This window comes from Stomoxys calcitrans, chromosome 2, assembly GCF_963082655.1.
Source record: "Stomoxys calcitrans chromosome 2, idStoCalc2.1, whole genome shotgun sequence".
NCBI classification, from domain to species: Eukaryota; Metazoa; Arthropoda; class Insecta; order Diptera; family Muscidae; genus Stomoxys; species Stomoxys calcitrans.
The window spans coordinates 105,876,286-105,902,864 of record NC_081553.1 but is presented as its reverse complement, the minus strand read 5'-3'; the positions used below and the strand labels follow the sequence as shown (position 1 = coordinate 105,902,864).

The 26,579-nt window shown below is 38.5% G+C and overlaps 2 protein-coding genes across 2 annotated transcripts; both read left to right on the top strand.

Annotated features, from left to right (window-relative positions):
- Positions 1-1,040: 1,040 nt before the first annotated feature.
- LOC106081826 (synaptosomal-associated protein 25) lies at positions 1,041-26,579 on the top strand. Its single transcript, XM_013244039.2, has 2 exons — positions 1,041-2,492; positions 26,009-26,579. The coding sequence occupies exon 1, from the start codon at positions 1,524-1,526 to the stop codon at positions 2,157-2,159; it is 636 nt and encodes a 211-aa protein (XP_013099493.2). The 5' UTR covers positions 1,041-1,523; the 3' UTR covers positions 2,160-2,492; positions 26,009-26,579.
- On the top strand, positions 11,835-12,724 carry LOC106081825 (synaptosomal-associated protein 25). Its single transcript, XM_013244038.2, has one exon. It carries the CDS (start codon positions 11,857-11,859, stop codon positions 12,493-12,495), a length of 639 nt encoding a protein of 212 aa, XP_013099492.2. The 5' UTR covers positions 11,835-11,856; the 3' UTR covers positions 12,496-12,724.

The window sequence follows — 26,579 nt, the reverse complement described above, 5'->3', positions numbered from 1 at the left end:
AAATAAGGGTTGCACCAAACACGGATTTTGACAGATAGTGTCCTCGCCTTTTTGTTGCTGGCCAACTGCTCCTACTTGTTAATGAATTTATATTGATTTTGATTAAGCAATTGACCTTACAATTGCTTTGTGTTATTTTTGGACTGAAAAGATAAGCCGAGAAGGGCAAAAATAAAACGCAAAAAAGTTTCCAGTGTAAGTCTGTTTGTTTGCTATGAAGTGGTAACGTAATTTGCCAACCTGTCAAAACAACAGGTTGGGAGGTGAAAAGCACAAATATGTGTGGGTATAGTAGTCAGCCAAGTCGGATTTAAAAATGCGTTCTCACGCGAACAGCTGTTAACAGCCGGCCAGGTTTGACGGTATTAAGTTGTCATAGTTTCGTTTGCATTTTCTTTGTTGTCATATTTTTTCTCGCGTATTCTCTGCTCATATAGGCACACGTATACACACACGCAAAAAAAAATTTGTGTTTGGCAAAACGTTGATCTGCTTGATGATAAGATGGCTGACTACCATGGCGAAATAATTAAAGGTGGTCTCATTTGTACAACAACCACAAATCATATGATGCAATCTGAAATGTTGTCATCAAGCTAATCGACGTTTTGCCTACACAAAAAATTGTGTGAGTGTGTGTATACGTGTGCGAACATGAGCAGAGAATATGCGTGAAAAAAGATAACAACAAAAAAAATGCAAACAAAAATCTGTCAACTTAATGCCGTCAAACCTGTCCGGCTGTTAGCAGCTGTTTGTGTGAGACCACCTTTTTAAATCCGCCTTGCGTAGTCAGATAAAATTAATTAAGATTTGTGCACCTTGTTTCACAACGTTCTCTATAAAAACATTGTGCTCATGTCTGTTTTGCACAAGCCTTTTGGTGTGTGTTGTGATTGAATCATCTTATCGATAACAACTACCACCATCAATTTTTGTTTTGCAAAATCGATTTTTCTACTTTGCATTTGCAATGATATCGGCTATCACTAACCCAATCGATTAGGCAAAAATTTACTTATGGAATTCCTACTTGCAACCCTATACTTTGTATCAAGATTTGATTGTGGGAGTGCTAGCTGTGTGTGATTTTCTCGTTTACGCTTTTTCGCGACGGCGGTGGTGTTTTCCAACAGGAATTGAATTTTAAGATAAGCCTTATATCCCTAAATTCCTGCATACATACAAAATAGTTAAATATTCTATGGGATTGTGGAAATATTTTAACCAAATATTTTTGTGAAAGTTTGTGCTTCTGTGTTTTTTTTTGTTGTATGTAAAGTGTTGAAAAGTGACTAATGCGGTAGTCATCAGTGAGAGAGGCAGGGAAAGGAAAAATTAACAAGTAGCAGTGTAGTGCCGTGATTGAATTGTGAGCGATAAACCCCATTAGATCACAAAAAATTATCAACAACCACTTGCAAACGAAACATATCAAATTCAGTTTAGAACAAATAGACTAAAAGTTAGCACTTCACCTCTAATCCATACGCAAACACTTACTCGCAGCAGCAGTAAACACAATGGCAGCCATGGATAATGAACCACGTAGCGAACTGCAGGATTTGCAAATGAAAGCTACCCAAGTGGCCGATGAATCGGTGGAGAGCACCCGCCGCATGTTGGCCTACATGGAGGAGAGCAAAGAGGCCGGCATTAGGACACTGGTGGCTCTTGATGACCAGGGCGAACAGTTGGACCGCGTCGAGGATGGCATGGATCGCATAAATGCCGATATGAAAGAGGCCGAAAAGAATCTGAGTGGCATGGAGAAGTGCTGTGGCATTTGTGTGCTGCCCTGGAAGAAGGTTTCGGTTAAGGATGATGGTGACAACGCGTGGAAAAAGAATGACGATGGCAAGATTGTAAACAACCAGCCACAGCGTGTCATCGATGAGCGAGAGCGTGGTGGCATGGGACAACCACCCCAATCGGGCTATATAGCGCGCATAACAAATGATGCTCGCGAGGATGAGATGGATGAGAATCTTGGACAGGTTAATTCAATGCTGGGTAATTTACGTAATATGGCACTTGACATGGGCTCGGAGCTGGAGAATCAAAATATACAAATCGATCGCATCAATGCGAAGGGTGATGCAAATAATGCGCGCATGTCAGGGGTCAATCAAAGGGCCAACAATTTACTCAAGAGTTAAATTTGTGTACAACAAAAACATACTCCTTTTCGTACAGAAAGAACATTATAAATACAACCACAAACCACCACCACTCACGGCAACAACAACAACAACAACAACATTACTACACTAAAATAGCAGCAATAGCGAATATGACAACAATCAACTACACCCCCCCAATGACAGCCACCACAACCACCACCCCTCAAGTTCACCAGGCAACTTCTAATACCACAACAGAAAATAGCGCGCGCGTTTAGAAGACAAATAACTGAAGAATAATTTACAATGTGAATGTGAATAAAGGCGACGTTGACGTCGCCTTGCTGTACAACTAAAAAACTGTGTAAGGTAAGTGTCGTACATGCATACATACATACATCGTTTAGTAAATCTTCAAACTTCCTGGTTTACCTTAATGACATTCCATATTGTTGACTGTGTCCATATTAAAGTCTCTCGTTTGTTAAGTTTTGGCATGTAACGGCAAGTTCTGGTTCCGTATAAAATAAGGCAATTTTATAAGCGCAAATACTTTGTTCTAGGCAGTCCCCAAATTAGATATGGGCAAAACAGATGTTACTACTCAGCTATGATGCTACGATGTATGAAAAAGGCGTGGCGTGGCGACCGTTTAAACGAATGTGGAATTTGTAGGAGCATGCAAATGTCTTCAGCAGTCAGAGGTCTTTAGGCAGATTAGATAATTGTTTGCACTGGAATTATATATTTCGTACTTCGTACTGACTTGCTCGGCAATTGAGCTACAGAGAAGTCAAATTGTAGTAAAATTTTTTTGCACCATTGACAACACTTTTAATTTAATTCGCTAATGACTTCTTGCTAACAGTTTTCTAGTTGAAGTAGTTTTTTGTTTGACGTACAAGCATACCTGCCCCATTACTTTTATCCTTGCTTATCTGTGAGGGGGTGCTTCTTATCTTTTTTATATCGTGCTTTATAAATGTTCTGCTATAAATCAATATCACTTGATATGATGTAAAGGTCATGTAGTGTTGTTTGTATTGTAGATGTCATAGGGCAGAGAGCCTTCGTACAATGGGTTATTGCTGTAAAGGTAGCGAATTGCGAAACAAAAATACATATGAAAATGCAGAATTGTATTAAATGTGATTTCCCGCGGGGACGAATAATAAAAACATTAAAAGGATTGGACTGATTCTGTTCACATAAAAGTGGGAAGCTGGATATTTTCAAAGGACCTGTTGATGGGGTTGAGCTTCAAACCTATTGGAGTGTTAAATACCTTAGACTGAAAATAATGGTTTAAGAGGGGGCCATATGCGCTCTAGTCCTATCAAAATTCGGTATGTAAGAGATGGGGGTTTACGACGGGGACTATATTCAGAATTTCACCGCAGTGATTCTTCCGATGTCAAATATTGGGTTGCCCAAAAAGTAATTGCGGATTTTTTAAAAGAAAGTAAATGCATTTTTAATAAAACTTAGAATGAACTTTAATCAAATATACTTTTTTTACTCTTTTTTTCTAAAGCAAGCTAAAAGTAACAGCTGATAACTGACAGAAGAAAGAATGCAATTACAGAGTCACAAGCTGTGAAAAAATTTGTCAACGCCGACTATATGAAAAATCCGCAATTACTTTTTGGGCAACCCAATACATTAGGCCTGGTCTATTTTTTTTTTCAACAAATCGTATAGTAAAAAGGTAAACTACATACAATTCTAAGAAGTTTCTCTGAAGAAACCATGTTAGGTTAGGTTTAAGTGGCAGTCTGCCATCAGACTCACTTAGACGTTTTCGTCCATTGTGATACCACAGGAACAGAAGAAGGAAGATGCCTTCTAGCTCCTACCGTTGAACCACCCAGATCGCTTAAAAAGCCCAATAACTTGCGAATGTTCACATTCGCTAAATCAGACAGGTTCTCATGGAAATGAGAACCTAAAGTGGAACTCCTTCAAACTGCTAGTGCGGGACACACTCACAGAAGGTGTTCTATAGTCTCTTCTTCCTCGATGTCACTACGGCTTCTGCAAAAGTCGTTGGAGGCAACCTTCAGTCTGTCAGCATGTTTTCCTATTAGACAGTGATCTGTCATGAAGGACACAATGATTGAGACGTCTGTTCTAGCCAATGACAGCTAAGCTGTATTAGCCTATATGAGGCCACATAGTTTCGGAATGCTCACAGCCCCCTCTTTGTGGCCATCTATCTTTCATTGCCCTTCGGGCCTGGTCCTGAAAACTTAGCTTACATGTCGCTAAATGCATACCCACAGATTCCAGTGTCCCTGGTGTGCGTAAGGTAGTTCCTATTCTCGCAAGCCTTACAATTTCCTGGAATAACTCTGTGGCCCGGCACCCAGAATAGATGAATATTGAACAGTTCAGCTATCTCGTTGAGAGACATGCGACAGTCGAGGACGGTTTTTGAAATGCCAAAATGCCAAATCTTCAGCCACATTCTTCACTACAAATACGCGTGAGGTGAATGCTGAGCTGACTGTGATGGTCGATGGAGAAATGACTCCGACCATTAAGTGCCACAAAATACTTGGCGTCACATCTGACAGCTCTTACACATTCTCCTCACATGCCACAGCAATCTGCAATAAAGTCAAAAGTAGGAACAAGGTCCTCAAGTCACTTGCTGGCAGCACTTGGGGTGCAGACAAAGAAACCTTGTTGACCATGTACAAAGCAATTGGCCGGTCTGTGGTAAGTTATGCAGCGCCAGTTTGGTCTCGTCAACTTTGTGACACGCAGTGTAATAATATTCAGATCTGTCAGAATGCTGCCCTCCGAACTGCGACGGGCTGTCTCCTCAGTTCTCATGTGGACCACCTCCATCAGGAGACAAAGATCCTACCAGTGCGAAGACATAACTACTTGCTGTCCAAAAAATACCTTTTGGGCTGTTATCGCAGAGACCATCCTAATCATCATCTTGTGGATAGATATCCACCGCCCAAAAGCCTTAAGGTAAATCTACACGATCTAGAGCGTGAGGTTCAGCTCTACAAGAGAGAACCTCTAGATCAAGCGGCATATCGAGCATGTCTAAACAACCTTCATGCAGACACGAAAGCAGATGCGGTAATTGTCTACCGGGTGAAAGTAGTCCTTGGAGAACGACCGCCACCCATTGCACCCGAAAAAATCTACCTCCCCCGGCAAACCGGTTTGGTTCTGGCTCAATTACGTTCCGGAAGATGCAGCCGCCTCAATTTCCACAGAGCTAGGATTGATGCCGACGTGCAAGATGTATGGGACCGCACGATACACGTCACCTGTTTAACTGCCCGGCCAGACCCACTCGACTCAGACCCAGATCCCTGTGGACGCACCCCATCTTGTTCGCAGAGTTCCTGGGTCTTGACACTCAACAGAATCAAGCAGACGAAAGATAGAACACAATAAACTGCTACAACAACAATAACAACGGTTTTTGAATTCAGAGTACGTTCTTCAGAGAGAAGATATTTATGCCCAATTGTCGTTATGGAGGCCACCGTTCCGCAGAGGTTAGCATGTCCGCCTATGGTTATCCCCTCCTAATGCTGGCGACATTTGTGAGGTACTTTGCCATGTAAAAACTTCTCCTCAAAGAGGTGTCGCTCTACGGCACGCCGTTCGGACTCGGCTATAAAAAGGTGGTACCTTATCATTGAGCTTAAAATTGAATAGTACAGCACACATCGATTTGTGAGCAGTTTGCCCCAGTTCCTTAAAGGAATGTTCAAGGGCAAAATTTGCAATTTTTGCGTTTTGATATTATATTTTAGCCTTTCCACCACTTCTTTGATTGCAAGAATCTCCGCTTGATACCAGTTCTAGTTTTTCAGAGTACACCCCAAAGCCCACCTGGTCGTCTAGTTTGGAACCATCCGTGTATAATTGTATTTAATTTCTATTACCAGGTATCGGTCCAATCGTTTCTATCAGGAATAGTGGTACAGTAATTTTTATCAAAATGATAGTGTCTGAAGCCGCCACATGACTAAAGAGAAAACTCCCTTAGCCTCACAGCAGTGGTCGCAGCAATTTGTCTCGCCACAATATTCAGAGGGATTGGGTGTAGCATTAAATTTGGTGCATCAGATGGTATCGTCCTCAGTGCGGCTGTGATGCACAAACAAGCTATCCTTTGGACCCGGTTAATTATTGAGCAGTAGGTGGACTTTTGAAGCGCCGTCCACGAGACCACAACACCATATACCATTATAGGTCTGACAACTGCAGTAAATACCCAATGCATGACTCACGGTTTAACCACCAACTTTTGCCAATAGCTCTCTTGCTGACATAGAAACATTTTTTGACCATATAAAGGGTGATTTTTTTGAGGTTAGGATTTTCATGCATTAGTATTTGACAGATCACGTGGGATTTCAGACATGGTGTCAAAGAGAAAGATGCTCAGTATGCTTTGACATTTCATCATGAATAGACTTACTAACGAGCAACGCTTGCAAATCATTGAATTTTATTACCAAAATCAGTGTTCGGTTCGAAATGTGTTCAAATTTTGACAAATTTTGTTCAGCGATGAGGCTCATTTCTGGTTGAATGGCTATGTAAATAAGCAAAATTGCCGCATTTGGAGTGAAGAGCAACCAGAAGCCGTTCAAGAACTGCCCATGCATCCCGAAAAATGCACTGTTTGGTGTGGTTTGTACGCTGGTGGAATCATTGGACCGTATTTTTTCAAAGATGCTGTTGGACGCAACGTTACGGTAAATGAACACATTTCGAACCGAACACTGATTTTGGTAATAAAATTCAATGATTTGCAAGCGTTGCTCGTTAGTAAGTCTATTCATGATGAAATGTCAAAGCATACTGAGCATCTTTCTCTTTGACACCATGTCTGAAATCCCACGTGATCTGTCAAATACTAATGCATGAAAATCCTAACCTCAAAAAAAAAACCCTTTACAAAGCAATTAACCATGTACAAAACAAGCCATCCTTGAGATCCGGTTGAATATTGAACAGTGGGTGGACTTTTGAAGCGCCGTCCACCACAACAAAACACCATATAGCTTTAAAGGTCTGACAACAGCAATACATGCCCTGTGCATGACACGGGGTTTAAACCCCCTACTTTTGCTAATGGGTCTTTTGCAGGTGTTAGGGGAAGAGTGGCCTTTCTTGCCCTTTCCAAAATGTTGGATTTGAAGTTCAATTTCCTGTCCAACAAAACACCCAGATATTTTGCGCTTTCAGTAAATGGAACATTCTCTCCTCCCAAGTAGACAGATGCCACTGTTGGTAACTTGTATTTCATGCTGAAAAGAACTACTTCTGTCTTGCATTGATTTACGCCTAGACCACAACTCCAAGTATCCTCTTAGGGTTTTTTTGCCATAAAAATGGAGGTGTGCAAGATCTTGATCGCCAATGAAATTCAATTTTAACCAAGTAATTATTTACACAGGTTGAATATGTATATACTCACACTTCTTTCTAATTAACTGACTAAAAATTTCTCAGTCAGTTGTGAGATTATTGACACCGCACAATAACATCAACCTTCATAATCAGTCTACAGCCACAATACAAAAAAGCTCAGCTTAAACAATAAAAAAATCACTCAAATGAGTTCTTCTCAACTCAGAAAGCAATTCAGCGGCTACATGTCTAAAATTCGATGGTGTATTGTTCATTGTTTAAAACTGGGGATAGAGAGAGCGATGTTAAGACTGGGGAAAGAAGGAGTATTGTTGTTTTTTAGCCAAATTTTATATACACCAACACAGCATCACAGTTCACAAATGACTCCTCTTAGTAAAAGCCAACAAATTCTCCAATCAGTACTAAACCACCCTCAATGGTATTAAGAATATGATCGGTGTTTATATTAATAGAAAGACAAGACAAGACAAATCAAACATTTTGAATAAAAATTCTTATTGCGTTTGAAATTTTTAAAGTTTGAAATATTTAACGGCTACCGAATTTCGATCTTAAAGACCCCATAAACAAATCTGAAAAACCATCTCGGTTCGGATGTGTTCCAATATCAATAGTGACAAGAAGAATGTGGTTGGAAACTAGTCAAATGCTATTACAGCAGCAGACACATTTTTCCGCTCATCCAAGGCGTATTAAAGGTGGTCGCATCGGCGAAGTGCTACAACAAAGGATCTTTTATGAGAACTTGATATGTCAAAATTTGCAAACAAGGAGAAGAAAATTCAATTTGTCGTGACATTTCCAATATGGTTCGACCAATCAGAGCAAAAAGTTTATTTATTTTTGAGTGTCAAGCAAAAAAAATTTAAAAATGTACAAAACTCCCATAGCTCCAAAGGCTTAACCCACAAAATCACCAAGATGGCGGGTTTAAATAGTTTTTACTAGGGTATGGAAGCGGTAAAAAGCTATTAAGTGAATGTCTTCAACGTACCACAAGAGAGCAGGGAAGTTCTGGCTCAATTCCAATTGGGCTGGACTGCATCTGCCGGAACGTAACTGAGCCAGAACTACTCTGGTTTGCCGGGGGAGGTTAATTTCTTCAGGTGCAATGGGAGGCGATCGTTCTCCAAGGACAACATTCACCCGGTAGCTGTCTAGACCTGCTTGATATGTCGCTTGATCTAGAGGTTCTCTCTTGTAGCGCTGAACCTCACGCTCTAGATCATGTAGATCTACCTTAAGGTTTCTGGTCGGTGGATATCTATCCACAAGATGATGATTTGGATCGTCTCTGCCCAAAAGGTATTGCTCAGACAGCATGTAGTTATGTCTTTGCACTGGTAGGATCTTTGTCTCCTGATGTAGGTAGTCCACAAGAGAACTGAGGAGACAGCAATCGGAGGGCGGCATTCTGACAGATCTGAATATTAATCCACTGCGTGTCAAAAAGTTGACGAGACCACACTGGCGCTGCATAAATTCCACAAATGACTGGCGACAACACAGATAATTCGCCACCCAGCGTTTCAAGCCTGGCTGGAGGGACGTGTTGACGATGTCCTCAAATAATTTGGCATGGCTGACCGTGTCGAATGCCTTCGATAGGTTCTGTGCCATGAGGACCGTCCTATCACATGGACTGGGCTGATTGAAGCCACGGCGAATGTGTGCGGTGATGGCATGCAAAGCTGTTGTTGTGCTATGCAGTCTTCGAAATCCATGTTGATGCTCTGCAAACTAAAATTTTCCTACGAGGCTCGGGAGGAGAAATGCCTCAATCGTCTTTGCCACTGGTGAGAGAAGGGAGATCGGTCTATACGACTCCCCCAAAGTCGGGTCCTTTCCAGGCTTCAGTAGCGGGATCACTCTGCCCATTTTTCAGACATCGGGAACTATAAGAGTGTTCAAAGACAGGTTGAGGACAGTGGTAAGCTACTCAACTCCAGGTGAATCCAGATTCTTCAACATCAATTTTGAGATTCCGTCGGGGCCCCAACTCCTTAGATGATTTGGCGCCACGGATGATATTCGTAACTTCGCCCATGGTTAATTGTGATGTCTGTTCATCGGCTCGGAGACCACGAATACGGCGAATGGCTCTCTCCCTTGTTTTGTCTCTCTCGGGATGCACAATAAATTGACGGTTGAACAACCTGGCGCATCTCTTCGGATCAGTCACGGTTATTTCGCCAAAAGTGACTGAGGTCCTGTCATCCCGTCTACCGGGGGACGAGAGTGACTTAACAGTAGACCACAGTTTGCCTACACCGGCGCCTAAGTTACATTGCTCCAAGTGTTCCAGCCACAAATCCAGTCGCTTATGTTTGTTGATTACCCTGTTAATTTCCAGATTTAGCTCGCTGATTCTGGGTTTAGTGGGGTCCATGCTACGAATCCCATCATGTTCGTCGTACCACTGCTTGCGCCGATAAATTGGGCCGCACTTGGGGTATTCGACCGGCTGGTATAAAACGAGCGGCTGCTGCGTTAAGGATGTCTCGGAATTTCCTCTCGGCCACTAGCACATCCGAGGGGGGTGGCAGTTCACTGAAGCGTCGATTCGAATACTCTCTGAAGCCAACCCAATCGGCCTTCTTCCGATTGATAAACGTCCGGCGCTCAGAGGTTATGAAGTCAAGTGGTCGGTCTGTGGTGAGAATTATGGGGAGGTGGTCTGACCCCAAAGAGATGGCGGCTTGCCAGGATACGTCACTCAGGAGATCAGGGGATGCAATGGAAATGACTGGCGAGCTGCTGGATCTCCTTGTAATCCTAGTGTGGGTGTCCTTATTCCTAGGGATCCTGATAAACCATTGCAATATCAGGAGTTTGACGTCGCGCTGCACACATGGAGAGGCGGAAATACGCAGGATTTGTGGGTATGAGACGATTGATCACATATTGTGGTACTTCACTGAAATTGCGGAGGTAGGCGCAAGATTATGGCTCTAAAGGAAACCCCTTTTCCCTGTCTAAATTATCTTCAGGTGCATTGTCCCATTCTTGACCACTATAGGGGCTTGAAATGGCAGATTGGAGGGAACTTTTCCAGTCCACCGGGCTTCCACTATTGTCATGCATGTCGACTACTTATCTTCTTCATTCTAATGTCTGATATTGCACTGCAGTAAATTTGATGTGTAAATTGCAAATTTTGCCCATGAACCCGTTCCACTAAGGAACAGGGGCAAACTTCTCACATATCAATGAGTGCAGTCTTCTCCTCTTTGGAGAGAAGTTTTACATGGCATAGCAACTCAGCATTAGGAGGGGAAAACCACTGCTGAAAAATTTTTTCTGATGGTCTCGCCAGGATTCGAACCCAGGCGTTCAGCATCATAGGCGGAAATGCTAACCTCTGCCCAACGGTGACCTTTTCTGCCATTTTTGATCTTTTTCGAGGGCAACACAATGTATTTAAGTTCCCTGAGTGAAGATTATAGCGATTGAGGATACTAGACGTGTGCCATTATATAACCCAAGCTTAAGAACCTAAGAACAGCTAACATAAAAATCATCTTATAAAATTTTTATTTTGAAGTTAATATTTTTGTTAGGCGAATTCAAAAATTAATTGGCATATCAAAGTCTATCAGCTGGGTTGATCCGGCCACCTGATAAATACGCCTTGCGCCCAGCTTTGAAAGTAAGGGTTTTTGTTTTTGAGAACCCTACGGTCTGCAGCCAGACAATATCCGAATGTATAAAAATAAAATCTATATACAATGTGTTATAAAAGAATTGAAATTTTCAAATTAAAAATTTCATAACTCAGCAAACACAATCCAGAATAAGAATCGTCCGACTGCATCTTCTCTTATGGGCATATAAATTGGCCACTCTATATTCCTGCCTTTCGAAGGATCCGCCACTAGCCGTTCATTCAGAACAAATGAATCGTTTAAGACAACCTTTTAAACAAATTTTGACAAAAATATTCTCTAAAGTCAAATTTTTAAAAAAATTTTCCCTTAAGAGAAATTTCTACCAAGTTATCTCTAAGGACAACATTTTCGCGTTATTTTCTCTAAGAACAAAATTTCTAAAAAATTTTCACAAAAAGACATTTCCGTAAAATTTTCTCGAATAACAACATTTTGGCGGAATTGTCTCTAAGTCTTTCGTTAGTGTTGGAACACATTTCCGCGTAGTGATTTTGGCGGCCCACAGACCTATGTCCCAGATTTCTGTTTTACTCAACTCAAATCAGTGAAAACTCCGATCGATTACTATTTAATACAATTTAACTTGTCCAAAATATACAGATTTTATTGTGTAGCAAATTTTTCCTCATACTTGGGTGCCAAAAATGAGCTCTCCCAATGATAAATCACACATTAAACTTGAAAAGTTGCAAAAGAAGAATGCTGAAGTTGCCGATGAATCGGTAGAGAGTACCCGCCGCATGTTCGCCTATGTGGCGAAAAGTAATGAAGCTGGCATCAGCACTGCCAGACACCTCAATGAACAAAGCGAACAATTGAACCGCGTAGAGAAAGTCAATGATCACATACATGACGACATGCAGGAGGCCGATGAAAAATTGAAATCCATGCAAAATTGTTTTGCCAGGTGTATGCAGGCCTTGAAGGTTGTATCAGCAAATGATGGTAGTGACAATGCATGGCAGAACAAAGACGATGAAACTGTTGTCATTAATCAACCACAAAGTGCCAATGCTGATCGGCAGGAGCGTGGTGTTGTGAGACAACCACCAAAGTCGGGCTATATTAAACGTATAACCAATGATGCTCGCGAGGATGAAATGGAAGAAAATCTTGGACAAGTTAGTTCTATGATGGGAAATTTGCGTGAAATGGCTGTTAATATGGGCTCAGAGTTGGATAGACAAAATGAACAAATTGATCGCATCAATGCCAAAGGTGATGCAAATAGCTCACAAATAGATGGGGCCAATCAATTGGCCAAGAATATATTAAAGAAATGAAAATGCAGCATTAGTCACAACAACAGCAATGATTCACATTACAGTCAAGTTAATGTTTCGTGATTGATTGATTGATATATTGATAACTTAACTTTCATCTTCTGCTAATACAACTATACACAAATAGCAAAAGAATCAAATATGACAGCTACATCTCGCAAAACTCCAGTTTATAACAACTAAACCGTATGCTCGTTAATGAAACCAACAGAAAGAACTGGAAAATATTCGTTGGGTAAGTCTCATAGTAGTTTCGTTACAGGTTGCATCCAAGATCGGTCGAGTCTTTCGTCTTTGTTAGTTAATATTGCACCTACTGTGTAAGGTGCGTTGGCTAGGTCATGTTGTCAGAATGGATGCAAAAGCTCCAGCAAAAAAGTCTTTTGAAGGCAAACACGGTGGTACACGCAAACCGGGAAGACCAAAAGCCCGATGGAGAGATCAAGTGGTGGGAGACACCTCGAAACTTGGTTTCAGAGATTTTAGAATGAGTGCAGAAGATCGAGGCGCTTGGAACGCTATTCTACGTTCGGCTAGCAGAAAAAATGTTTTGCAATATCCAATTAAAGTAAAGTAAAGTAAGATACGAGTAATTGTCATCTATGCAAATGCATGTTTGCCCTTAAACATTCCATTTAGGAACAGGGGCAAACTTCTCACATAGCAATGAGTGCTGTCCGATTAAGGTTTAAACTGAATTATAATGGCTTACTTTTTATAGCCGAGTTGGTTGTTGTTGTTGGTGTTGCAGTGTGTTGTACACTGAGGCGGCAGCTCTTGCCGATAAAGAACTCCATCGCGTTAATCCCGTAAGTTCAACCGGCTGCTATGGGAATTGGGCCGAGTTGGTGTCTGTCACAAGCTGATTCATTAGCCGAAATGAGAATGGATTCCTCATATTTCTGTGCTTCTTCTCCAATTTAAGTTTCGGATGTATTTCTATACTTGCTCTTCCACTCACAGTTTTGTCTTGTCTTTGTGCATGAGCCGTCAGGTTCATATACAAATTATTTTATATCTGAATTAAAATCATTCTGACAACATGACCTAGTCATACAGTTCGTAGTTCATACAACGCCGACATTTTAACGAAGAATATTCCTCTTCAACACTTCAAATATGTGACATGGTTCCGAAGCCTGGTTACTTTCGAAAGCAGGCGAGAGCTTTCGAAAGTACCCAGGCTTCGGAACCATGTCACAAAGGTAGTATCAATGTCGTTATAGGCGGACATGCTTACCTCTGCTCCATGCTGGCGTCTACATACACCCAACATATATGTAAGTGCATAGGCCTAAGATCGAACATAGCATTCAGTGCCTCTCTCGGTGTACTCCTTGTACCTCACGGTGCGATCATCCTGCGGGAAGCACAGTTGTCCCCAGCCCCATGTCAGACCAGACCTTCATAACCTTCATAGTTGTGAATCGGTTGAATCACCACCATGGGGCAGAAAAAAGCATCCCCTTTCATCGGCGCCTAATTGTACAAAATACCAGCTCAGTCTTTCCGAGTTCTATGCCAAGCCGGTTGGTCAGTGTATAATGAAATTTTAGTCTTTCGAGAGGTGTCCTTGTTCCTTACCTGCTTGCTTATTCTGAAGTAGCATCTGCTTGCCAATATTATTCTTCGCTTTATTTCAAAACTATTGTCTGCCATTTCGGTTACGGCGTTTCTGAGGCAGTTAAGTTGTGGTTTCCAATTTTCTTTATCTTTTTCGGATGTACAAGAGGGAGACGAGCACCATCTATTTTGCCTTATCTCCATTTACTGCCAGACCCACTTTCACTGGATCTCTTTCGATTCTTTCAAAGGCTGCAGTTACTACTTCCGGTGTCTGAATCATGATCGATCCCATGGTAGACGGTTGTACGTACCGGATTGACCCGATGGATTCATTCATCGGCAAGGGCTGCCGCCTCAGTGTACAAGGCACTGCTACAACAACAACAACTGAATCATGATATCGATGTTTTCGACATAGGCGAGTAGCATGTGTTCTCTTGTCTCCTTCTCTAAAACCTCGTTTGGTATTGAATGGTTCCGAGAGATTATTTCCTACTCTTACTGATAAACGTATATCAGCAATCCGAGAGATTATTTTCTACTCTTACTGGGAAACGTATATCGGCAATCCCAAGGCAACCGATTGTACGTACCGGATTGATCCAATGGAGTTCTTCTTCTAGCCAAATCGCGCAGACGAGCTTATGCATACGCTTTATTAACGTCTCGGCTCCAGTCTTTAATAGTACAGCGGGCGACCCATCGGCTCCTGCTGCATTGTTGTTGTTCTTCAGTCGGGTCACTGCTACTTGGACCTCATTCTGACTAGGAGGTAAACATTCTATACCATTGCCAGGGATTGGTTCTGCGGTATCCTCTTAGCCGCCATTGTCGGACACTAACAGTTTGGTAAAATGTTCTTTCCATATCCTCAACATGCTATCTGCGTCAATTACCAGATTTCCTTCTTTGTCTTTGCAAGAAGATATTGGGTTGCCCAAAAAGTAATTGCGGATTTTTCATATAGTCGGCGTTGACAAATTTTTTCACAGCTTGTGACTCTGTAATTGCATTCTTTCTTCTGTCAGTTATCAGCTGCTACTTTTAGCTTGCTTTAGAAAAAAAGTGTAAAAAATTATATTTGATTAAAGTTCATTCTAAGTTTTATTAAAAATGCATTTACTTTCTTTTAAAAAATCCGGGAGACTTCTTCTCCTGGAGCTTGTTCATCCATTTTGACAACGCAGCCGCTGTATTTTAATACGTGTAACTATGACATCTTCGTCATACAGCTCTTGTTTCATACGACGCCTTTATTCTCCATTAACGCAAACTTTTCCATATATTTTACGAAGAATCTTTCTCTAAAATACTCCAAGCACTGCCTCATATGCTTTCACAAGTAGCCAAGTAACTTGCCTTTAGTAGGGTTTTCATCAAGTTCCAAGAAATTGAAGGTCTGACGTGTAATGTCTCAATGAGCATGATTTATTTGAGTCCTGTTTTTGACTTGAATATTATCTAAGCTTTTATGCTACTAAAGCAACCTTCTTTGAATGTATAAGCTATTTTCTTAATTGGAGGCACATATTTCCTTGTTTTTCTATTTTCCCCATTTAACTTACTAACAATAAATTTATTTTATAACTCTGACCTCTGTTACAAAACTTATTTTACGAGTGTTTGTGTAAATCTTTGCTTTGAGCAAACATTTTGATTCATAATAAACTATTAATGCAATTTTAATAAGATTTTAAGTTGTAAAAATAATTCTCATCCCGTAGAGCAATTTAATGGTATTACAACAAACATGCTGTGTTCACACATATAGTACATACATATGTACGAACAAATGTGGCGTCTTGTAAATTCTTGTGTGATTATACACACACACACACATTATACATATGTGAGCCGGGGGAACTTGTTAACAAGTGCCCTTTATATTAATGTTTTTCCTTATTTGTAACCTCTGTTCATAGTTATTGGGTTAAGAGTGTAATATGTACATACATACAAACGTACGTATGTATGTGCGGATTTGTACACATTCTTGTGTTGTGGTTTCCACTTGAAAAGGAAAAGCCAAGTGAATGGGAATACCAACATGTATGTGTCACAAACACACACGCACGCACATCCAAGCAGCAATGAGAGACATTCCATTAAGTATTAAAATATTTTCTTTTTTTTTCACCCAAATTCACCAACACCACCAACCAGTACAGTACATTATCCTCATTCTGTAAGGCTTAATAATGTATAATATGATGAACACGCTGACTTTTTTATGAATTGTTTGTTCTCCACATAAAGAGATCCTTGTCTAGAGAAAGATAATATGTTATTAATAACACCATGGTACTTGTTCTTATCATGATATTCATATAATGGTTTATTGGATCTTGTTATAGACTATAGGTGCATAAATGCGAAAATCCTTTAATGTCCATTTTGTACTGACATTTCAAAGCATAAACTTACTCTTTATTTCAAATTTCATTGAAATTATTCTTTGCTCGATAAAAAAAGTCAACTTTGAAGATTTCAATTATGTAGCTAATTCTGAATTTCACTAAAGTCATTTAAAGAATATGAATGCTGTGACCTCATGGAGTGGGCTATAACGAAAATCGGATATGTTGCATTCATGATTATGAGTGGCTTTACTAAACTAGCCGAACCGGGCCCTTTCCGCTGTGCCTTCTTTACCTCTCTAATATCTTTTTAGGGTTGGGGCACTTCGCCCTGAATGTGTATATCGAATTCATGCCATTGTAGCCTATGTCCACCTATAACGCTGAACGCCTGCGTTTAAATCCTGGCGATAACATCGGACAAAATTTAAAGCGGTGGTAATCCCCTCTTAATGATGGCGACATTTGCCATGCATGGTCATGTAAAAAATTCTCTATCCAAAGAGATGTCGCACTGCTGCACGCCATTCGAACTCGGCTATAAAAATAGTCCCTTATCATTGAGTTTAAACTTGAATCGGAAAGCTTTCATTGATGTGTGAGAAGAGTGCCCCTTCGCGGTTCCTGGTACTCCAATCCCAAATACTTTTCTTTTAAGTCCTATATTATCGTATTGGTAAATATTTCCGATTTAGAGAGACACTTTGACCTTAATGTAAAAATACGCTTCGTGATCTACTTTCAAATACATTTTATATGAGCCCCATAATGGCATGATCGGTAAATAAATTCTGTTTGAGGGTGGGATGGACCCCAGGGACTTTGTCCCGAAAATGAGTATTAATTTCCCGACAATCAATCAATTTAAACATCAAAAAGCTTTTTATAATAAGGAGATGTTTTCGGGTGGGGCAGTTCCCCAAACATATGGCTCTTCAATTGGATATCAAAGTTGATTTTTTCTCACAAGCACCTTTCGTTTGAACTCTATATTGTCGTGATTGGTCTATATACACATTTGGTGGGATTTGGACGGCTCCCGACCCCAACAATAGAAACCATGTTTTGTTTTGACTGTGAGAGTGAAAAAAAATTTCGAACGAATCGTATTACCAATCTCCGAGACCTGGTGGTTTTGAAAATTAGGGAAATGAGAAGTGCTTTTGAGGCGAGGGATGGCACTCAGACATTTTGACTCATATATGGATATCAAATTCGTGCCAAATCCATTTAGTGTGTGGCCCATATTGCCATGGTCAGTAAATATGAAATGTTTGGAGGGTGTTTTGGGGCTGGTGCGGCCACCGGCACTTTGCCCCGAAAATAGATATCAAATTTGTTATTTACTTTCAAATACCTTGATTTGAGCTCCATATTGTCATAATCGGAAATGAAGTTCAGTTTAGGGGGCGCTTTAGGGTGTACCCCCAAACACTTGGCTCCTAAATTGGATATCAAATTCGTTTTCTACTCTCAAATACCTTTCATTTGAGTCCCATATTGTCATAATGGGTCAAACAACCTATTTGACTTATTTTTGGAAAGAAAAGGGCCACCTAGACTTGAACACAAATTTTTACGTCATATTCGTATTCTACTCCCAAATACCTTTCATTTGAGCCCCATATTGAAATGAACGTCCAATATGTATGTTTGGGGGAGTTTTGGGGTTGGGGCGGCCCGTTGGGTACTTAGACTCAAATTTTAATACCATATTCGTATTCTACTCCCCAATAACTTTCACTAGGTACCTATATTGTCCCGATCGGTCCACTTTTGATTTTGGGTTGAGTTTTTGGCATAAGGGGGAGGGACGGTCCATTCCCCTTCCGATACCGAAAAATTATATAGCCTATATTTCCTTCCTGACCCACTTACACAATATGCGAAAATTTCGAGAAAATCGGTTCTGCCGATTTTAATGTCAAATTCGTTATCTATTCCCGAATTCTTTTCATTTGATACCCATATTGTCCTTATCGGTTCACTTTTGATTTTGGTGGTATTTTTGGGGTAACGGTGGAGAGTCCGCCCCTTCCGTTATCAATAAATTTTAAAGCCTATTCCTACTTCTTGACCATATTCATAATCTACTCCCAAATACTTTTCATTTGAGTCCCATATTGTCATGATCGCCACCTATTTAAGGGGTTTTGGGGCTGGGGCGGCCCCCCAGGTACTTGGACCCAACTTTTATTATGAAATTCGTACTCTACTCTTGAATACCGTTAATTTGAATCCCATCAACAAGCCGATAGAACAAAAAACTGCCCTTGTAACTCACTATACATTGATGGGCCATAAACCTAACTTCAATGACGCAGAGATTTTAGCTCAAGCAAACAAGAACAGACGCAGATTTATTCTAGAGATTCTCCATATAATCGACACGCCACCAGATAAGGGAATGCATTTCGAAAGAGATATAGAAAGTTGTTCGAAAGTATTGTTTGTTTTAATGGATCTATAGCCGTAACAATCAAACAAAGCAAAGACATTTTGTCTCTAGAAAAAAAAATTCATTAATATTTTGTCTGTATAAAAAATTCCATTGAAATTTTGTCTTTAGAGAAAAAAAAATCAATAAAATTTAGTTTTTAAAAAGTTTCTTTGATATATTGATTTTTAACATTTTTTCTTTAAAAAAGATTTTATTTGAAATTTTTTTTTTTTTTAAATTGCCTAAAAATTTCTTCTTAAGAAAAAATTTCATTAAAATTCTTTGTTTGAAAAATATTTCTTTTAGATTCTGTGTCTCACTACAAAAATTGATTATTTTTTTTATACCATCCACCATAGGATGGGGGTATTCAAATTTTATCATTCCGTTTGTAACACATCGAAAAATTGGTCTAAGACCCCATAAAGTGTATATATTCTTGATCGTCAAGACATTCCAATTCGATCGAGGCATGCCCGTTAGTCTTTCTGTTGAAAGCACCCTAACTTTCGAAGAAGTTAAGCTAGATGCTTGAAATTTCGCACAAATACTTCCTATTTATAATAGAAACAGAGAACCCTTCGGCCGCACATGTTTACGAGATGGAAGATAATTTATGTAAAAATGTAAATTTGCCCATGAACATTCTATTAAGGAACTGGGGCAAACTTCTCACATATAAATTAGTGCTGTCCGATTCAATTTTAAGCTCAATGGTAAGGGGACTCCTTTTTATAGCAGAGTTCGAACGGCGTGCCACACCTCTTTGGAGAGAAGTTTTACATGACATAGTACCTCACAAATGTCGCCAGCATTAGGAGGGGATAACCACCGCTAAAAAAAATTTTCTGATATTCCCGTCAGGATTCGAACCCAGGCGTTCAGCGTCATAGGCGGACATGCTAATCTCTGCGCTCCATCATGTACATCGAGAAAAGCATTGGTTCCAGAATCGAACCCTGCGGTACACCTTTATTCAGTTGCAGATATTTGGACATCAGCCAGAACTGTTTTGCAATATGCTAGATTTCCTAGAGCTCAATTCCCTTATAATTTAATATAACTTTTTCTTATTATCATTGCTCGATATCGTCTGGACGTTAGTAGCCATTTGTACTTGGAAGTCGTTTTTTGCTAGTCTTGTAGCTCTCTGTTAATTTTTTTTTGTTTTGCTCTGGTGATGTGGCCAACACCTGAAAAACAGAGGTAATTATCTTTCCTGAGATATCCAATTTCGAGGTTCTATATCGCGAGGTCGGTTCGGTGGTATTTCTTCACATCAAGGAAAAATCTTGTGACGGAGTCGCTACCTTCTGGCCCCGGCCGTGCTCAGTCCTGAGGCAGTGTTTTTCCTTTGGAGACTGATTCGGTTGCGTCCACATAAAAGTAAAGTGTAAGATAGCTATTGTGTCATTTTTGATGTGTGTGTGTGTGCTTTAGTGTTAGTAAGCTTGAGAACCCGGATGGTATTAATAGTTAGTGAGCAACATTAGATGTAAGGTTGTTGCTCTGGACTCTTTACCCGCCCAACCTGCTGACTTACCGTTTCTTTTCATCACATAATGAAACCCTTTAAAGTTCCATTATCAACAACAAACGTTTATATTCAAAAGTGAATGATAATTAACAATAAGGTACAAAACGTGAATTTATTTTTTGCGTAATTCAATGAATTTTTAAGTGTAAAATAAAAATTCATAATTTTCTGTGAAAGAAAACATGATTTTAAAGATAAGTTAGGTAAACAAAAATAAGACAATTTAGATTAAAATTATGGATAATTAAAATTATTGTGAAACATTTAAGAACAAATAAATATGAAATGAAATATACCAAATGAATTACCACGATGTCATCAGGCTTGTTGACGGTGGTCTTCTTAATTTCATATTAAATTTGCATAAAATATTGATTTTAACGAAAATTACTTAATCTAACTGTGATGATAAATGAGATGAATTCAATATATGTATATATTGCAAAGAAAGTCTTATGAATTTTTGGTACTTTTTTAGTTACAAATTAAAATGGTTGAACAGCCAAAAAGTAGCGTAGCTGCTCCAGCGAGATGGTCAGGAGAGCTTCAAAATTTTAAGTTTACTGCATTCAATTTGTAGAGAATTTCTTTCTGGGAAATTGAAGGTCCATTACGTGTCTCTTGTCCCGAGTATTGCAAATGATCCCAAGTATATGGACTGCAATATTGATGCAAAATTATCTTCGGTCCTCCTTCGGATAAATCTTTATCGGATAGTCCGGTTATGGCTTTTTTCATTATTTTTCTGGCTCAATTTTTTATATTTGTTTTCTTTTCAATTTCTAATAAATTTGTGTGAATTTTTCTTCCGCAGCGCAAAAAATTAATGTGTTTTCTCTTCAGGCTTTTTTTAAATCTATAACAATTTACTAACTCTCATTGTTTATTTTTCTCCCAGCCAACTACCAAGCTTACTTCGACTACTAAATAGATTTTAGTTTCAAAGCATGTACAAAGTACCCAGAGGTTTAGTCACATTCTGCGGAAAACTTTTCGAAGGTGTCTCCGTCTTACTTTATGCTGAGGGTGTGCAGTACTTCTTCTCTTAACTGTTGGCAAAAATTAAGAAAAATAGTACTGCATTATCTATAAAAACTATTTATGCCCTTTAACTTTAAAGGGACTTATTTCCTTAAAACTATCTCATTTTGGGTGTTGACGTTGACATTAAGTCTAAATATTGTCGTTTTTTTATTGGTATAAATATAGACGCTACGCTTTGCGCAGCTAAAATTTAAAAAAATTTTGAACTACTGCTTTCTTGACACCGATTTTTAAACAAACATTTTTATCTTATCTCCTAAAGGAGATAAGAATAAATCAACTCCGTTATTGTGGGTTCAGTTCAAATACAAGAATATATAATATTTTCAATAAGACAAGTTATATGAGTAATAATTATTAACTTTTTTATGTCATGATACGAATGTACGATATAAGAAATTATGTAATATTTAACTTTATTATATAATCAAAGCTTATTACCCAAAAAACTTACTGGGTCATTTAAACAACAAATATCTCATAATCAAAATATTTATTTAATGAATGAGGAATTGGATAACTAAAGGCTTGGTCTCCACAGTATACGCTTGCCTTGTTTAGGACACATTTTTAAACACTTTGAATACATTAAGTTTGACCTAAAAATGTTTGAAAATGTGTACTTAGCAAGACAGGCAAGACCGATAAAAGGATATATTGCCTTGGTAGGTAGTTTGATGACTGCAAATAAATCTTCAAGTGTTTATTCATTTTAAGAAAACAGCAGGTGAAGAAAGACTGCCGACGCACGGTCGTTCCGAAGTTCAGATTGCATACGGTTGCAAAAGGCTCAAACACGTATCCATCATATCATCACATGAAGCTGCTCAAAATACTGTGTGCTACATTCACACCAAGTTCGGCAGGAGTACATCTTCTGGACTTACTTAAACATACAGTCCAAAGCTTGCTGTAATCAAATAAAGGAAAGATGGGAACAGCAAGTCAAATGTCTTGAAGATTTCATTTCATTTCATTTATTAACCAAATATGTAACATAAAGTCAATAAGGCTCGGACCCGATCCCCCGCCAAAATGGTTTTGTCTAAAGAAAAAATTTTAATTAAATTTATTCTAAACAAAAATTTCATTTACATTTTTTATAATGACAAAATTTCATATTTATAATAATCTACAAAGACAACATTTTGCTAAGGCCGCCTTAAAATTATTTTTCTAAAGGCAAAAATTTTTAATGAAATTCTTAGTAACAATTTATTTTTTAAAACAAATTTATTTAAAACTTTTTAAGACAATATTTCTTTAAATTTTTTCTAAGCTAAAATTTTTATAAAAAAACGTTTTATTAAATTTTTTCTAAAGACAAAATTTTAATGAATTTTTTTTTTAAGGACTAACTTTCAGCGAAATACTCTCTAAAGACAACCTCACCTCGAGATTGTTTCTTAAAACCAAAATTTAAACTTTGCATAAACATTTTTAAAGTCTTTTTTATTATGCTAAACTGTCTCAAACAACAGCTAAACTGTCCTAAAATTTTTTCTATAGACAATTTTCAATAAATCTTTTTAAAGACACAATTTTAACCCATAACACCTGACCCTCGATGTCCGCTTTGATGAAATTGTATCTCTATATATAAAAGAGGCGTGTGATTGACTGACTTCCACCCAAAACGGCTAAAACTAGAGTCACGAAATTTGACACGATTGTGGGTCTTGGGTCGTAGGCGCGCGATAAGGCGATACTCGTTCGTTTTGTTACTAAAAAGTACGAAATGGTGACTTTTTACACAGGGCGAACGGATGAGGCTAGAATTATGATTTTGAATTAAAGAGCGTCTCAAAAAATAAGATTTGGTGACAACATTTTCCCAAAATAGTACCGGAAGTGGGAAAAATGTTTAGTACCGCAATTGGTACTTTTTGGTACCTTGGTTGTTAATTGAGCTAGAGATTTGAATTTAGATACACTATGGTAACCTAAATTGGGATGTCGAAAGAGTTTTTGGACATTTAGAAAAAAAAGTAGCAAAAAAAAGTACGAAATAGGTGAGCTTTGTAGATTCTACTGACTAAGTAGATTGGCTGACTAAGTGATTTTTTAATATATCATACATATTGGTACCAAAAAGTACGAAATAGCTTGTTTACTTTTACAATAAAAAGAGAAGGATAAAATTAAAATATTTGCTGAATATGATCAATGTCTTGACAAATATACCAAAAGTTGTACCAAATATGAAATGTTGAAATCGTACCAGGAGTGGAATAAAAGGTACTTACGCGCTGTAATTGGTACGATTCAGTACTTTCTTTATAGATTGAGCTACAGATCTGAAATTTGGGATCCTCACACATCTTGGCTGTCTGTATCGGACGACTAGAAGATTTTGTTGATATCCGCACATTTTGGTACTAAAACGTACAATATGGCACCTTCTTTACGGATTGAGCTACAGCTCATCTAGGTACCATTTACAAAGCGACTAGAAGTTTTTTCTATATTCATTCATGTTGGTACTAAAACGTACAAAGTGGTTCTTTATTTACAGACTCTCAGCTACATCTTGGCAGTACGTAACGGATGACTAGAAGATTGTTATGAAATTTGTACATTTAGTTACTAAAACGTACACAATAGTACTTTATTTACGGATTGAGCTTAAGATATCAAAATTGCGATGCAGTTACGACTGGACAGTATTTATCGGCCGACTAAAGGTTTTTTTCATTTCGTATATTTAGGCACTAGAACTTTCAAAATGTTCTTTCTTTACGGATAAGGCTAAAGCTATACAAATTAAGATATAGTAACACTTTGATATTGATGTACCATCGGGGCAGCGAAGCGACCGGGCAATATATTCTTAAAAATAAGAGAATTTATATTGACCCCCAAAAATAAAATTCTGGCTACGTCCCTGGCCCAGGGACTTAGCAATTTTTTCAAATATTTTGAATTTTAAAAATGTTTGAAAAAAAACTTTTTCCTAAGCCCCTACAACAACAAAAAAATTTTTTCTTAATATTTTTTGACCATTTAGCGTAGAAAGCTGGATTTAATGATTTGGTACAAAATAGAACCTGCTGTCAAAAAAAGTAAGATTATTGCCATAAATTAATTTTTTATAGAAACCATCAAGTGCAACAACACATTAAAACAGATTTCAGAAATCCCACTTCTTAGAATTTTGAGAAATTTTTTCGTTTAATTTTTGGGATATAAAAATTTTCCCTCAAAACATGACGGGAAAAATTTTTGTAACTGGTTTCAGTCGTCTACTTTACGCCAATCCAAATTTCATTACGATGCCTCTTTCCTAACTCGAGCTAGAATTTTTCCAAAGCAGCTCTATTCTTGGGTATTCTACGTCGTTAATGCGAACCTGGGCACGCGGAGCAGCACTGTGTTGGCAATCAGTGTAAAATTCAGCTCGGTCTTTATGACCAAATTTTGGCAATTTTCGATTTTACAATCTTCGTTTGTTTCTCTTTCGAGACGAGCTGAATGATCGGAAATGCAAATGGAAATGGAAAGCCAAAGATAGCAACGCACACCAACTACTATGGGACGCCAATCCCATGGCAGCCGGTTGTATGTACCGGATTGACCCGATGAATTCCTTCATCGGCAAGGGCTGCCGCGTCAGTGTACCACACACTGCTACTACAACAACAACAACAACAACAACAACAACAACTATGGGACGCGTTTCGTCTTTGGTTAAAAGACTTTTCAACCATATTAGGTGTGATGGCTTCAAGGGCCGTGCGTTGGTATTTTGTTTTTGAATCGTATTAATAGCGAAAACGCATCTATGATACAATTACCACATTAACCAAGCTCGACAACTCTGCTTATTAGCTGTACTTTTTCCAATGCATATATTTTTGTGTAATGACAGACATTCTATCTGTTTAAAATTACACTTCTTCCATACTACACATGGTTAAAAAGTCTTCTAACCAAAGACGAAACGCGTCCCATAGTGGTTGGTGTGTGTTGCTATCTTTGGCTTTCCTTTTCCATTTGCATTTCCGATTATTCAGTTCGTCTTGAAAGAGAAACAATCGAAGATTGTAAAAATTTAATGATCTCGCCCTAACAGGCAAAAAAACTTGAAAGGTTATAAATTTTCGATTTTGAAAAAATGTGGGGTAAGCCCCCCACCAAAATAATATCCTGGCTACGTCCCTGTCTGCATTGATATTGTAGCAGTGAGTTGTATAATGAGGCGACAGCCCATGCCGATGAAGGACTGCACCGGATCTATCCGTTACGTGCAACCGGCTGTAATGGTTTTGTACCTGAATTGTCTTAGAAACTGGCAATTTTTTTCTTCAAAACTCATTTAAAAATATCTCTCCTCCCTATGTAGCATTCTTGGGGTCAAAATCGCGACTCTCTTAGGGTTGAATCAACGCGAAGATATGAGTTGATTCACATGAATTCTAGAAATCATTTTGTCTAATGTCATTTATTTTATAACATTCTTATGATTTATCGATTACCTGCCAATTCATTTACATTTCATATGCCTAGCATTTGTTGTGTTCTAAAGTTATCCAAGCTAATGTGGTCTTATTTTTTCAATTCTTGTTACAGCTCAAAATACAAATCGATTTCATTTAATGGAAGAAAAAAAACACCTGCCCACCAGCCCACCCTGCACAAAGTAAAGGACACAAATCTAGTGAATGAAATTAAAGGCACAAAACTAATTTTAAAACTGCTGCAACCGACCACCACCCACAAAGTAAACGCAATGCAAACAACACAACCACCAAACTCACAGTCAAGGTCTGATGAATATTTTATCTTCTTCAGCATAAAACGAGAACACAAAACTTTAGACAACTTTTTTTTTCGGCAAAAACAACTACTATGCAAAACAACCCACCTAATATGAATATACTATACTACTATACAGTGTTTTTTCGAACTGGCAATTTTGTATGTACGACCCCTCCTCAACACACAAACACACACACACACACACACACACGAAAAGAACCAACTTTGTATTTAATATTAAACCTAAATTATTTTTACACGTTTAAACTGAAAATATTTATACAAAAACTTAAAGTTATTTATATATGTATAATATAATAATAAAATAATTATATTAATGATAACAATGATAATACAATAAATTAAAATATCAATAAATATA

Excerpts from the sequence above, each read along its gene's own strand:
- LOC106081826 (XM_013244039.2), top strand. The coding sequence starts at position 1,524 with ATGGCAGCCATGGATAATGAACCACGTAGCGAACTGCAGGATTTGCAA.
- LOC106081825 (XM_013244038.2), top strand. The coding sequence starts at position 11,857 with ATGAGCTCTCCCAATGATAAATCACACATTAAACTTGAAAAGTTGCAA.